Here is a 14,992-nt window from a genome sequence, read left to right on the forward strand (position 1 = left end):
CAACAATAACTCTAGCCAGATAGCTTGTAAAATCTACACCCTGAGTACTGTGTGACCTTGAAACAATATTTACTGTTTGTTTGTTCCTTCGCCAGAAGGGATGTGGATACATTTTCTTCTTATTAGGAGACTGCAAAATCAGACCAAATAGCTACCCTGGGCACAGATTTTCCATGAGGTACTTAGGATACCACTTAGGATGATTAGCATGACTTTGAATTCGTATGGGCTCTCCACGCTATTATTTGATGAGCTACTTTGGCTTGCTGAACCATGCACAGATGACATGCAACTTAGGTCTCTGATCCTACAAGCCATTCCATGTGGGAGATGCCTGACTTCTTGCCCAGCCTTACTGAGGCTGAGACCATCTCCATAGAAATGTACATCCATTTGTGTAGGACCAAAATCAGCCACCATGTACAACTCCTGGCACAACTAATTACAACTCGAATATAATGCTGGTCTGCACTCAGTTAGCAGGCAAGGAATATTACATAAAGTAAGCTACATTAAAAGTGATCCTTCATTTATTCCTTGCACTACAGAAATACCTTTGCCTCAATAAAAAACAATTTCTACTCTGTCCACTGTCCTCTGTGCAAAGGGTAGAACAAAGCTTATTTACAGGAGCTCTGCACTTTTAGAATCTAAGGGCATGGAAAAACACATAATTTACTCTGCTCTCTTTTATATCACAAAGGAATTTCGCCTTTGCAACTTGAAGTGAAATCAGTAGTTTATTTCTGATTTAAGTAGAATGTGTTTAGCTGAAGGCTAACAACCAGAAGGGCATTAAGCTTTGAACTGAAAACATCAAAAAATACAGACTCACTCATTCTCTTTCTACTCTGCCCCAGAAATTAATCACCGTGATACTGAACATAGGCAGCTAGTTTCCTATATGAATTTATCAGGTAACAGCTTTGAATCACACATCCCTTCTCTGCTTAATTTGAAGGTCTTCTAGTTGATATATTTCCACTCCCGCTCCCCCCCCCCCAAAAAAAAAAACACAAAAAAACAACCCTATGTTTTTGCTTCATCAGGTCACCCTACAATCTTTATGACCCAGACAAATGAAAACATTAAGTTTCTTACCATATGGCATTTTCTCCAGATGCCTAATATGTATGTTTTTTTCACAGCTTCTCCTATTTACTTATATATTTAATGAAAAAGCTATCAAAAAATGAATGCAAGAACTGACTGCAGTATTCTTGTGCCAGTCTCACCAGTGCCACATACAGCCACAAAACCTTCTGGCTTCTATCAACTGCTCCCTGCTCAAGGGCTGCATTAACACTGTTGACTTTATACGGCAATATAAACTCACCTTCAGTTGCTTTTCCTCTAAATCCTTTTTAGACTTTCCACTTTTGTGAGCGCAAAATTGTATTCATTTTCATTGTACAATTTTGTACTTGCTTGTATGAAAGTGTGCTTTTAATGGCTCCAGCCTACCAAGAACTCCAGTCACAAGTCTACTTTATCCTTTTAATTACTGTGTTCCACACAAGAAATTTTATTAGTGGATAGTCCTCGTTTACATTCAGATGATTAGTAAAAATATAAAGCACCTAACCTCTAACTGATCATTCTTACAGCAATTGTTCAGTTCTCACTTAAGCCCAGGGACATCTAAACACTAAATACACTGCAGTTTTCAACAGTAAAATACCTCTTGTGCTTAAAATTCCAACATACTTGAGCACTTCTGGTTAATTACAGCACAAGGCATGCATTTTGGAAATAGTATTTTAAAAAATTATTTATTTATTAGGACAACATACTTTTAACCTAGTTTAGCTATCCTCAAATTTAAGATAAAAAAAAGCCTTAAAATAAAAATCTTATAATGATTCAACTGTTAAGCAACATGCCAAATGTGATGTTGTTTTTTGCTTGGAGTGAACTGCTGCTATTGAGAAGTTTGATTCAAATCATGCAGCTCATTCGATACCTAACCTGAGCAAGCAAATGAAGAGTGGGGTTGAACTGAACATGAAGTACTCAATAAAATGCAGCGTGGGATTCTGTGGAATAGCTGGATCCATTCCATCAACATGCTTTTTACTTTCAACAGTACAAAACACTAAGTGTCTCCCGTCAGTTAATGACCACTCTCTTAACAGCAGTGAGCAACAAGCCATTCAGCACTTGGATGACAGCACACAAGGAAAAATCTACTGTGAGGTGAGCTTAGCATTCAATTAATAGACAGAACTCAACTGGACGAAGTACTGTTTCAGTAGGTCAATTTCACAATCACCTGTAATGACCATGGAGCCGGAAATTATGCCCAAATATTTAGCATCTTTGTCAGATTTCAGTATAACTAATGAAAGAGGCCACAAACTCTTTCACCCCAAACTTATTTTAGCACATATTTAATGAAAATGTAAACACCCTTCTCTATCAGTCTTCAGATGAGCTCTCATTGGCCTACATACAGCTAATCCTAGGAACATGAACCACGAATAAAGCACAAAACCCTTAGGAAATTCATTGAAATAAACAAAATATCCACAGATTTGATTTCAAGGGCATGAAGTATCCACAGATTACATTTGAGAATACTATGCATGTCTGAAAACTGGGACATTTACACTGTTTCTGCTGTTACACTGCTGCCTCGGCTTCCCTGCCCTTTACCTTGCCTATAGCATCAAAGTATTTTTAAATGTGTTTTCTACAGTCAGGTACTGAGAATTCATTAAAAGCAGTATGTTAAAGTACTTTTAAGGAAAATCGATCTGTTAGCTCTTAACACTTCAAAGTATTAAGTCTCAAGCAAAGCGAATTTTTATAACCATAGCAGCTAGTTTGTCATCTGGTTAACAATAACAGAAAATAAATCTGTTAGATAAAGCTGTCTGCTTGTGCAAACTGGTGAAGATTAAACAGTATAAACATTTTCTATGCCTTCCATAGCATGAATCATGGAATGGCTTGGGCTGGAAGGGACCTTAAAGATCATCTAGTTCCACCCCACCTGCCATGGGCAGAGCTGCTTATCAATAAGTCAATCAAAAAGGGCTCCATCCAACTTGGCCTTGAACACTTCCAGGAATGGGGCAATCACAACTTCTCTGGGCAACCTGTAAAAATGAACATCAAATACCACACCTCCTTGTTTGCTTTGCCTGTCACCTTCCCTGAGGAGACAACAAGGCAAAACCCACTTTACTCTGAGAAAGGCTGCACTCACCCGATCTTCTTCTTCTCTGACATCTGGCATGGTGCTGATACAGAGGCTGACTGCAGTGATGGCAACAAAAGAGACTGAAATACAAGCAAAGATCTTCCCTGGAATCCCTGAGTGGGGGTTCTCCACCATATCCCTGAGATTTCTCATGCACAAACTCAACCAGTTATTGTCCTGGAAGGCACATTGAGTAGTTTCACTACACATCATCTCCCCTTCATACATCCTGGCTTCAGCTGCCTCCTCCTCTTTCTGCTGCAATCTCTTTTTACAGCACCACTCCAGGTGGTCCTCTTCTATCCCCCAGTACACAAGCTCCTCCTGAAAAGAAAGAGCACACATCTCCCTGAGAAGTCTCAGCTTCCCAGCTGTCAAGAAAGTCATGATCGTCCTGAAGGCACTAGGATTACGGTCAAAAAAAAATTCATTGCAGCTAACATCATAGTCATCACAGATGTTCATGATCTCATCATAATTGTTGCAAGACTTTAGCTTCCCAAGCCTGGTCAAAGGGCAGTTCTCCAAAGTGGTCCACGGAATTTTGTATTTGATACCACCTACATTGATGATCACAAATCTGGTCCGGTCATCCAGGTGTGCTAAGTAGCACAAGTCTTCATCAGAGTGCAAAAGTTTGGCCTTTCTGTAGAAAAATCCTTTCTTGGTTTGCACTTCACACAAGTTTTCCAACTTATTGAAGGAGTAGGAGCTGAACGCAGGATCTGCATTCCCAGTGAGTAATGCCATTTCTCGATACATTTGCTGAGGTCATTAGGAGGCTACTCAAAGAAAGGCATCTGGACCTTGATTGAAGATTCGGTCTGTGAAACAGAATTTTTAAACGGCAACAAAATGAGGGCTTTGCCAGAGAAAAAAACCAAAACTATCCCAAGAAACTTTTCTCCATGATATTACTTTTTATCCTATTACCTTAGAACTATACTTGCTCTATTCCCAATGGAAAGTAAGAACTTAAACTGCAGTAAGGTTGGAAGAAGCCATGTCTGTACTTCTAGAGAGTATAGTCAGTGAATGACTGGAAAAAAACACCACAGTGTACTATCATTTTCAGAAAAGCCTTTTCTAGACATTCAAGCAATATCCCAGGCGTTAAGGGAAGAGAAACTGGGGGTTTTAGATAAATGGCAATTTTCATTTCAGCAACTTAAGCTGCTAACGAAACTTAGTTGCAAACTGTTCCTATTATTTTGACCCATCTACTTCATCTATTAATTACAAAAATGCCTGAAGCATGAGGATAAAGTGCATGCCTACAGTACAGTCAGAAAAATGATTGTGGCAATGCTCGTAATTTCTAGTTAAAATTTACCAATCTCAGATATCAACTGCAATGAATATGTTGGAGTTGAGAATCTGCAGACAGCACCCAAACCAGCTTGGGTGCTTAAGTGCAGAGCATGTACTATCAAGATTCATTTGCCACTGGCAGCCCAATAAAGAGGATTAAAAGCAGCATCTGGCATATCTGCTGGAAGAGTCCCACCTCCAAAAAGAAGGAAAGCTGTGCTCTCAGTGTTGAGGTAACAGCCATAAAGTCTAATAACATCTCCCACACAGCGGTGCACATCCCAGCTGTGAGTGAGGTGGTGATCTAGAACAGAAATGCCCTGGGATCATGGGTGCTGCCAGAGATTCTGGTGTGGTTTTGTCTGATGAAGGTGGAAAGGGCGCCCTGCAGCCTGGCAGCAGCTCCAAGATGGGAGACTGAACATCACAACAAAGCAGAGCTGGAACCAACCAACCTGGCTGCTTTTACTTCTGGATAATGCAGAATCCACATGATCACATTAGGCTACAGGGTGATATAAGGTGTTGACTGCTCTGCCCTCCTTCCTATTAGACATTTCTGAACAAACAACCAGGATGAAATAATCTGGATTTTTCCCATTGGTCTCAATGGGGGTTAACATGCTGGAAAGGAGCCCTGAGAATGTCTTAGGTGTCATTGTGACTGTCAGGTTAGCCATGAAGAATGACAGTGGTTTGGGTGCATGAAGAAGAGTGTGGCCAGCTGGTCAGAGGAGGTGATCCTCCCCATCTCTCCTCCGCCCTGGTGAGGCCACATCTGGAGTACTTCATTTAGTTCTGGGCTCCTCAGTTCAAAAAAAGACAGGGAACTTCTAGAAAGAGTCCAGTGAAGGGCCACTAAAATTATTTGGGGTCTGAAACATCTCCCACACATGCCTGATCCCCCCGTTGTCCCGCAATCTCCCTCAAGACAATCTGCTTCATAACATTCCCTGGCACCAAGGTCATGCTAACAGGCCTGTAGTTCCCTGGGTCCCTTCTTACAACCCTTGTTGTAGATGGAATCCTATTGGCAAGCCTCCAATCTTCTGGGACCTCACTGGTCAACAAGGAGCACTGATAGATGATGGAAAGCGGCTCAGCTATCACCTCTACCAATTACACCTAATTGCTTTCCTGTGCAACCTACTGCAGGGAACCTGCTTTAGCAGGGGGCTGGACTTGATGATCCCCACTGGCCACTGCCAACCCTTATAATTCTGTGTTTCTGTGTGACTGTAATCTGAAAAGGATGGCAGAAAGAAAGAAACTGGGAACATAACTTTACCGTGCTTTCCCACTCAGGCTACAAGGCAAGAAGGAAACTGGAAGCTTTTTTATGTAAGGCAAAACATTTTCCTTGCAAGAAGCTTTGCTCAGGGGGCCAAGAAGTCTAATCTACTGTTCCACTCTGCCTTACCAAATTAAGCACTGTAACTCTACAATTCAGTTTGTGCTTTCTGCCTACCCCTCCTTTACCACATCACAGCACACAGATCTCCTGAACATTTTTTCCACCTGCTATGTTGGTTCCTCACCTTTAAAAGAGCTCTCCACCTAAGTTCTCCACACCTGTTTCTCCAAATCAGCAATAGGATGTCTTGAAATGCTACTGTGTAATTGCATGTAAAGCAGGAAACAAGAAACTGGTGTCAGTGCTAGGACTACGTAAAAGACTGGACAAAGAATGGATGCAGTGATGGCAATGGTGAATAATCTTAAGCACAGAATGTGGAAAACTTGTAAGCAGAAAAAAATAAAGAAGAGAAACCGTAAAGAAAGTCCTCATCCTGATGGTTACCATGAGGCAGTAATTCCATAATTTAGATGCAAAGTTCTGTAATTCCCTTTGAGCCTCGTATTTCAGGCTGCAGGGAATACTGAACAAGCGGGTGCCAGGAAAATACAGAGCACACATTAGAATACATTGACAGAGAAGCATCTCCCTTAATTCATAATCAACTCATTACCTCTCAGTTCATTAGACTTAATCAAAACAATCTCCAACAAGTAGTGAAAGCTTGCTACTCAAGGCCATGAGTCGCTCACTAAATATTACAGTCACGCAGCAGAAGCAGTGGCACTCTTCCTTCTATGTTTCACTGAAGATAGGCTTTAAATTTTAGTAAAGCATTTGTGTTGTACATTTGAAAAAAGTTAGGGAAAGGCTCAGTTACATACAAGAAAGTGTGCTCTAACACCAGCATATACTTCTTGTCAGCGTTAAAATTTCAAAAGAGCTAATGATGCAAAAACGCCTCCAGCTTCATTTGGGTCAAAAAAAAATGTTATTCAGATATCCAGTACCAAACAACAGACCAAAGCTCATTCCTCTGTCTCAGGGCCAGTAAAGGACAAGTAGCAGCAATGTGTATTTTGAGAAATGGGTGCTTTTATAGCAATGGCTTGAGTGCAGCTGGGACTGCAAATACCGTTACTGTCATAATGAGAGTGCACTGTCAGCACAGCATTTGCTTTAAGGATTTAGTCTCTTGTTGCTTTTTGTCAGTAAGATAAAATATTCATCACCACTACTCCAGGCACTGTGCTTTTGTTTTCATGCCTTGCCTGTTACACAAGTCAACATTTAAAAACTAATTTACATTGTTTTGACATCAAGGCCAGGATTTGCTTTTCCCCTCTACTCCACGTAGCAGGTTGTTGCATAAAGGAACCAGAAACATTTCATAGAAATATTCTGAATATCACCTTTTACCTGTTCCTTCTTTCTTCCAAGAAGCAGCTAACTGTGAAAATCTGGAAGTATATTTTTTATTACAAAATCTCTGACTAACAGATGGTTAACTTTGTATTTTGTGAATGTACACAGGGCATTCCAAAAGTAATGCCTCCCATTTATTTATATGGAAACTACAACAAATATAAAGAGCACAACAGCACTATTTAACAAAGCAAATTCTCTGTAAAGTATCCCATTCAAGATTAACTTCAAAAGCCAATGAATCCCGAAATGATACTACATTATAATCTATTTGGCATTTATACTGTTTGATCACACACATGGGTGCATGAAGAACTATTAAAATACTATTAAAATGGCATAAGCTGCCCTGTGCAGTGACACATGGCAGATTTTGACTTCTCACTGAATTTCTCACTGAAGTATTTAAATGAATGCCCAAAGCCTACCCCTCAATGGAGACGTGGGTATTTCCCTACTTATGGCCTTTTCAACTTGCCTGCCCTCATCAACTTTCTTCTCTCAAACACTCTTCAGCGTCCTGTTTTATCAGCAGTTTTGCATGTAAGTCATATCTGGCTTTGCGTGTGTCTTCATTGGTCTCAAACTGCCTTGAATAAGGATGAAAAGTACGGCAAAAGCATCTCTGCCAACAGAATGGTCAGCCTTGTGAAGAGAACTTAAAATGTGACAGACAGGAAAAGAGTCAAAAGAGGAAGTGGTGGGTACAGGCTCATGGAGCCGAGAGACCCTGTGATCAGCAGAAGAGGGCTAAAGTGTGACCAACCTTGAGCACATGCACATAAATGAGAGTACCACAGGTACAGTGCTCCTGCCCGTTCTGGGAAATCATCATGACTCATCAGTGGAATGCATGGTGCTCTGCCTAGGGATGGCAAGGAGCCAGACAAGAGCTTAGGGTTCAGGGCTGGCAGGCCAACCACTGTAGGCAACACTGTTGAAGTTTCTACTACAGACAGAAGTAGATAAGGCTTTCTTCAGACAACTCAAATACGCACTCCCCTCTTGAACTAATTTTAACCTCCCTGATATCTACTAGAGGAGAAATACAGTAGAGTACAAGCAACCAAGAGGCTTCTAAAGCATACTGATGACTTCTTCACACAGGTAATTGAAGAGCCAATGAGGGAAGGTACTCTGCTGGGCCTCACTTCTATGAGCAAGGAAGAACTAGTTGGGGTTGTGAATACTCAGTGACTATAAGACAGTGGAGCTCAAGATCCTGTGAGAAGAGGCAACAAGACAAATAGCAGGACCACAACTCTGTGCTTCAGGAGAGTAGACTTTGGCTTGTTCAGGACACATTGTTTCAAAGAATCCTAAGGGCAGCAGTCGTAAAGAGAAGGAAGGCCCAAAATGCAGAGTCCTACATGTGGGGAGGAATAACTGCATGTATCGGTACAGGACAGGAGATGACCTGCTGGAAAGGAGCTCTACAGAGAAGGATCTGGGTGTCCCAGTGGACAAACAGTTGGCCGTGAGACAGCAGTATGCCCCTATAGCTAAGAGAACTAATGGTATCCTGAAGTGCACTATAAATAGTGTGGCCAGCAGGTTGGGGGAGGTGATCCTCCCCATATCCTCTCCCTTGATGAGGCCATATCTGGAGTACTGTGCCTGTAGTTCTGGGCTCCTCAGCTCAAAAAAGACAGGGAACTACTGGAGAGAGTCCAGCAGAGGGTTACAGAGATGTTTATGGACCTGGAGCATCTGCCTTATGAGGAAAGGCTGAAAGATCTGGAGATCTGCCTGGAGAAGACTGAGAGTGAATCTCATCACTGTTATAAATATCTAAAATGTAGGAGTCAAACGAATGGGGACAAGCTCTTTTCAGTGATGTGCAGTGATAGAACAAGGGGCAATGGGCAAAAACTGCAACACAGGCAGTTCCATACAAATGTGAAGAAGAAATTATTTATTGTGATAGTGACTGCACACTGGAGCAGTCTGTCCAGACACTGTAGAGTCCCCTTCTCTGGAGATATTCAAGTCCTGCCTGGACGCTTACCTATGCAATCTACTGTAAGGAACCTGCTTTGTCAAGGGACTTGGACTTGATGATATCTAGAGGTCCCTTCCCACTCCCACAGTTCTGTGATTTTAAGATTCTGTTTGTATCAGCTGCAGAATAAAGATGAGAGAAAATATTGGCCTTCAACTGAATGGCACAGCAGACAGTAGTAATTGAAATGGCCAAGTTATCTAATTCCATCTGCTTTAGTCTTTACTGTTAAGACTTGCCACAGGAATCCCAAACTTTCAAGACTGAAGGGAAACCATGAAACATGGAAAACTTACTCTTCGTAAAGAAATAGCCAGCTAGGGAACACTTGAATGTATTGGACATACTCATGCCTATAGGACCTGACAGCATATAATCACAAGTGCCAAGCAAGATGGTTGATGTCACTGTTAGGCCACCCTTGAAAATCTATCAATCAGGAGACACTCCTGAGTACTGGAAGAGAGTAGATGTCACTCCTACCTTCAAGAGGAGCAGGACGGAGAATGAGAGACACTACAGGGCAATCAGCCTCACCTAGATCCCATAAATGTGATGGAGCAAATAATCTTGGAAGCTATTGGAACACATGAAAAAGGAGAACAGACAGCAAGGATTTGAGAGAAATCTGCCTGACAAGGAGAGAGAAGTGAATACTCTTTATATTGACTTTAACAATTCTTCTGACAGGGATGCCCACAGTAGCCTCATAGACAAACTGACTAAAGTGAAACTAGATTAAGTAGATGGTGAAGTGACCTGAAAACTGTTTCAACTGCTGAGCTCAGAGGGTAGTGATCAAATGGCAAAAAGCGCAACTTGAATGTAGTCACTTGCAACGACCAGTACGTTTTGATATCTCCATTAATGACCTTGGATGATGAGGCAGAGTACTCACCCATTTTGCAGACGAAATGAAATCAGGAGTAGCTGCTGAGGCATCAGCTGCCTGGGCATGATGGAGAAATGGGCTGACAGTAACTTCTTGAAGTTCAAGAACTGGGAAATAATAACCCCATATCCCTATGCAAGTAGGGCACCAAGCAGCTAGAAAGCATAAGAGGAAATGAAGGTCCTGGTGGAATACAAGCTGGCCGAGACCCTGGAAGCATCCTCAGCTGTGTTAGGAAGATTGTTGCCAGCAGGCTGAGAGAGGTGAGATACTGGTGAGATAAATTTGGAGTGACATTCAATTCTGGCCTCCCCAGTATAAGTGAGACTTGGATGCCCTGGAGCAAGACCACCAAAGGATCATGAAATGATCAAGAGCTAAGAACATCTAACGTATCAGGAAAAGCTAAGAGTTGCAGCTGTTCAGTTTGACCTTATCTGTGTATAAGTACACAGTGGGGGGCAGTGAAGATGATGGAGCCAGACTCTTTTAGTTGTGTCTAGTGAAAGGACAAGAGGCACAAACAGAAATATAGGAAATTGTTTTTTCCTGTATTTTTCTTAAGCCTAAGAAACTGGTGCTGTGAGGGCTGCCAGGAGAGGTTGTGTAGTCTCATTCTTGGGAATACTCAAAATCACCTGGATACAATCTCCAGCTGACCCATCTTTGAGCAGTGGGGGCCAAAGTAAATAAGCTACGAAGGTCCCTTCCCATCTCAGGTATTCTGTGATTTTATGAATACTCTATTTTTAACACGTGTTGTAAGTAACAAAGTTCTGGAGGTTTACGCTTATGCTATGGAAGCAAAAGGAAACCATAAGGCTTTTTAGTAATTAATGTTTTAAAATTTTCCACATGAAATGAAACACACTTTGACAGAGCATAGGTTACTGTATCATAATTTAAAGTCATTTACATGAAACATAGATTAGGGTGAACACAAAATGTTTTCTCTCAAGTCCAAGGAGACTTGATTGAGTGAATCCATCCTGCAGTGCTCAGCCATTTTCAGTCAGAAACATATTGGAAGCTGACACTGCTGCCTACTACCAAAGCAATTCCCACAACTTGTGACATTATTTATAATGTACACAATTATTTTAGTAGTAAAACTTACACATGTAACTGACCTTACATTTGGTGCCTTTAGAGTTAACACAGTGTTAAACATTCAGGAGATCCACTCTACTTTTGTACTTATTACATTCTGGTAGAACCTGGAGTTCCTCCCAGGCATAGTGGAAGGATAAGGAGACAACAGCACCTGCCCCAGAGGCTAAGAGAATACAGAACAGATGGGATTCAATAAAGAAATTTAAAAAAGAAAAGAAAATGAGACAACCAGCATATGGAAACAATAAAACAGACACAGCTTAGCAAAATGTAGTCTTCTAATTCAGTGGATTAGCTTCTGAGTTTGTCCTCATCAAATATTTTCACATGATCTGATACCTTTCCATGACAATAGAGCATTCATAAAAGCTGCATTAGACTACCTTGGGCAACAGTGTTATGCCTGCATTCAAATTCCCATGCTAAAGTAACTGTCCTATATGTGTTCAAGTAGATGAAACAACACACCAAGACAAATACAGTAAAGTCAATAGGAGACTATGACTTGGACACAGAATTGGGAAGAAGTCAACTACAGCAATACAGATCTAAGTCTTTCAACCTCAGCTCCCCATTCCATGCTAACACATCACTATACAGTAAAGACAGTACTTGTCTCACATTTCTTTCCAAGTTTTTGTTTCAAGGTCAATCTTACCACACGTTTGTACTCCTCCATGTACAATAGGGGTCTGAACTCTGCCTGTTGCTTTCCTACTTTTATGTCATAAGAAGCACTTCATAAGGAATAAAAGTGGGATGGTAGCATCAGAAGCAGCTAAAGCACTCTTTAGCAAACTTTCTGAAGTAGAGGCATCAGTGCAAAAAGGAGTTTTCAAACAAATCTAGATTTCAAAAATCACAAAGACACATTACAGCAGATGTTGCTGGATTTACTCTCAAAATATTCAAGGCAAAAAAAAAAACCAAAAACAAAACCCGACACAAAAATTAGCACAGAATAAGATTACTATAAACTACTAAAGGGTATACCAGAGGGGAGACAGGTTAATTTCACAGAGGGTAATTTCCATGAAACACAAAAAAGTTAATTTTTTCAAATTTTTCTATTTATTGACAATAAACTTCAATATTTAGAACTTCATAAACTCAATCAGAACAGGCAAGAAGTAGAACTTCGAACTTTTTTTGTTGGTGGTGGTGGTTTACTGGAATTACAGAAGGCAGGGGGACAGTCTTTACAGACCTAGCTGAGATACCCTCATCTAGTTGATAAAGATAAGCCCCTTGTGTAGCACTGGAGCAGAATAGCTAGGGAAGGCTTCCCCAGAGTAAGATGGGGCTATGATGAGAGGCTGCATCAGGCAACCCAACAGCAACAGAAAAAATGATAACAAAACAGGAAGTGCCACAGCAAAGTTCAGTATAAGATGGACATTGCTTGTATACCCTGAATGCACATTTTCTTTAATAGCTTCATTAACTTAGTAGAGGCAAAAAGGAATTTTTCTTGTCTGAACACCCTCATTGCATTTTCCCCCCACACTATGCAATTAGCTGAAACAATTCAATTTGTAAAATGAATAAATTAAATTAACTTGAATATGACATGCATCCATAGCTATTTGTCTCTATTAGGCAGATTATGAGTTATCTAGAGCTACTGCACTTGCCACAGCTGTATAGCAAATGTATTACTGCCATGAAATCTTTAAGAAATCAGAGACTTGGTCTGTCTAGCTACCTTGAAGTATGAGATCCTTACCTTTTTCTCAGTAGCATAAAATAACATTTTGCGCACTTCCACACACTGAGTGTCCTAAAAAAGAATTTATGTATTGTTCCTATGAAGCTATTTGCACCCTTCAATTGCACAGTAGCTGACAGTGACAGAATGGAATCACAGAATCATAGAATGATTTGGGATGAAAGGGATCTTAGAGATCACCAAGTTCCAACTCCCTTCCATGGGCAGGATTGCCACCAATTAGATTACGCTGGCCAGGGCCCCATGCAACCTGGTCTTGAACATCTCTAGGGAAGGGGCATCCACAACTTCTCTGGACAACTTGTTCCAGTGCCTCAATACTTGTTAAGTAAATAATTTATTCTTAACACTGAATTCTAATCTAAATCTTCCCTCTCCTAGTTTAAAACTTCATACCATCACTATCTGCCCATGTAAAAAGTCAGATGCCCTCCTGTTTATAAACTCCCTTTTATACTGAAAGGCTGCTGTAAGGTCCCCCTGAAGTCTTCTCTCTAGATTGAACAACCCCAACTCTCTTTGCCTTCTTAAACAGAGGTGTTCCAGCCATCTAATCATCTTCATGGTCTTCCTCTGAACCTGCTTCAAGAACTCCACATCCTTCTTGTGCAGAGGGCCCCTAGGGGCCTACAACTTTGATGCCGTACTCCAAGTGGGGCCTCACAAGGGCACAAGCTGTGCTTGCCAGAGTCTGTTATGTCTCTCAGAATAAACTTGTGCATGATTCACAGAAGCACAGAAACTCTGGCATTAGGGGACTAAAACTACCATGAACGTAAGTCAGTGGGAAGACAAAGCATAAACAGAGGTTGGGATGGGGAGCAGAAAGATATTTTGAAGCCTCTGGGAGACACCTGACATTGGACAGATGCATCACTGGGATTCTACTGAAGCAGCACACTCACCTTAGTGCTCCGTTTTGCTGAATGTAAACTTCCTTCAGAAATTATCACACCTATCTCACAGAAAAAAACCCCAGGGATTTTCAATCCACTCTTCTATGAGAGTACTCCTGTGCCTCTGATGCATACTTTGTCTCAGGTATTCACTTCAGTTTCTCTATTATGTGTCTGGATGCACATTTCCAAAATGCTTCCTAAATTTTTTATCCAGAAATGCTAGGTTTGCGCTGACTCAAGTCATGACTGGGAGTAAGTCCCAAGAAGACCAAAATATACTTTGGCAGAAAGATAACATGATGCAAAATGATAAGCCCTTCACTCCTCCAAATTTTGACTGAAAGAGCAGGGAGCTTTATAATTCATTTTAAAAAGGGAATAGAATTGCACAACAGTTCAGGCTGAAAGAGATCGCAAAAGATCAAGAAGCCCATCTTTTCGTGGGAAAAGGGACACTAGATGACATCTACTGTCTCTAGCTAGGCATCTTGAAAATCAACAGTGAAGGGGCTTCCACCATGCCTCTGAGAGGCTATTCTAGTGACCAACAGTTCTCACTGTAAAACATTGCTTTTCTACATCAGCACAAAACCTCTCCCAGTGCAAATGGTACTTACTGCCCCTTGTCTTCTCTAGGTGGCTCCTTGCAAAGACAGAGTCCTTGTCTTCTTTTAGGAGCTCTTTTTAACTACTGTGATGTGAAGGCCCTCTTAAGCCTTCTTCAGAGTGAAAAGACCTGGCCTGTTCAGTCATTCCTCACAGGAGAGGTTTTCAAGCCCTTTGATCATCTCCGTGGACCTTTTTTTTGGATAGGAAGAGACACAAACTCTTTGGAAAGTAATTCTGCCATTTGTGGAGCTGGAAACAAATTCTAGCAACTCCAAGCAGACAGGATCTGTCAGATTCCAGCCCACAAGGAAAAGGAGAAGCTAGAGTTGAGGAATGATCCCTTCTACTTGCCCCAAAACATCTCATCTTGGAGAATAGAAGGTTCAGGGGAGACTTGATGGTATACTTTCAGTATCTAATGGGGGCTGTAAGAAAGAAGGGGACAGACTCTTTAGCAGGGTCTATGGTGATAGGACAAGGGGAAATGGTTTCAAACTCAAATGGGGGAGA

At 41.2% G+C, this 14,992-nt stretch overlaps 1 protein-coding gene across 9 annotated transcripts in view; it reads right to left on the reverse strand.

Annotated features, from left to right (window-relative positions):
• KCNG2 (potassium voltage-gated channel modifier subfamily G member 2) overlaps positions 1-14,992 on the reverse strand; it is a 68,475-nt gene that overhangs the window by 19,005 nt on the left and 34,478 nt on the right. For 7 of the 9 annotated variants that reach the window (XR_014943519.1, XM_015854805.3, XM_015854802.3 and 4 more), the window contains exon 2: positions 3,212-4,029. The exons of 1 other annotated variant lie outside the window; for it this stretch is intronic. Coding sequence is in view for 7 of the 8 variants with exons in the window: in XM_015854805.3 (XP_015710291.2) it covers positions 3,212-3,967 (756 nt within the window). In the remaining variant the exon portion in view is untranslated. Of the gene's footprint in view, positions 1-1,829; positions 3,102-3,211; positions 4,030-14,992 lie in introns of those variants that run through there. One more of the 9 variants, XM_085540092.1, reaches the window with a different exon arrangement.

Source organism: Coturnix japonica, chromosome 2 (assembly GCF_054131305.1).
Source record: "Coturnix japonica strain WE chromosome 2, WE-NBRP24, whole genome shotgun sequence".
Taxonomy (NCBI): domain Eukaryota; kingdom Metazoa; phylum Chordata; class Aves; order Galliformes; family Phasianidae; genus Coturnix; species Coturnix japonica.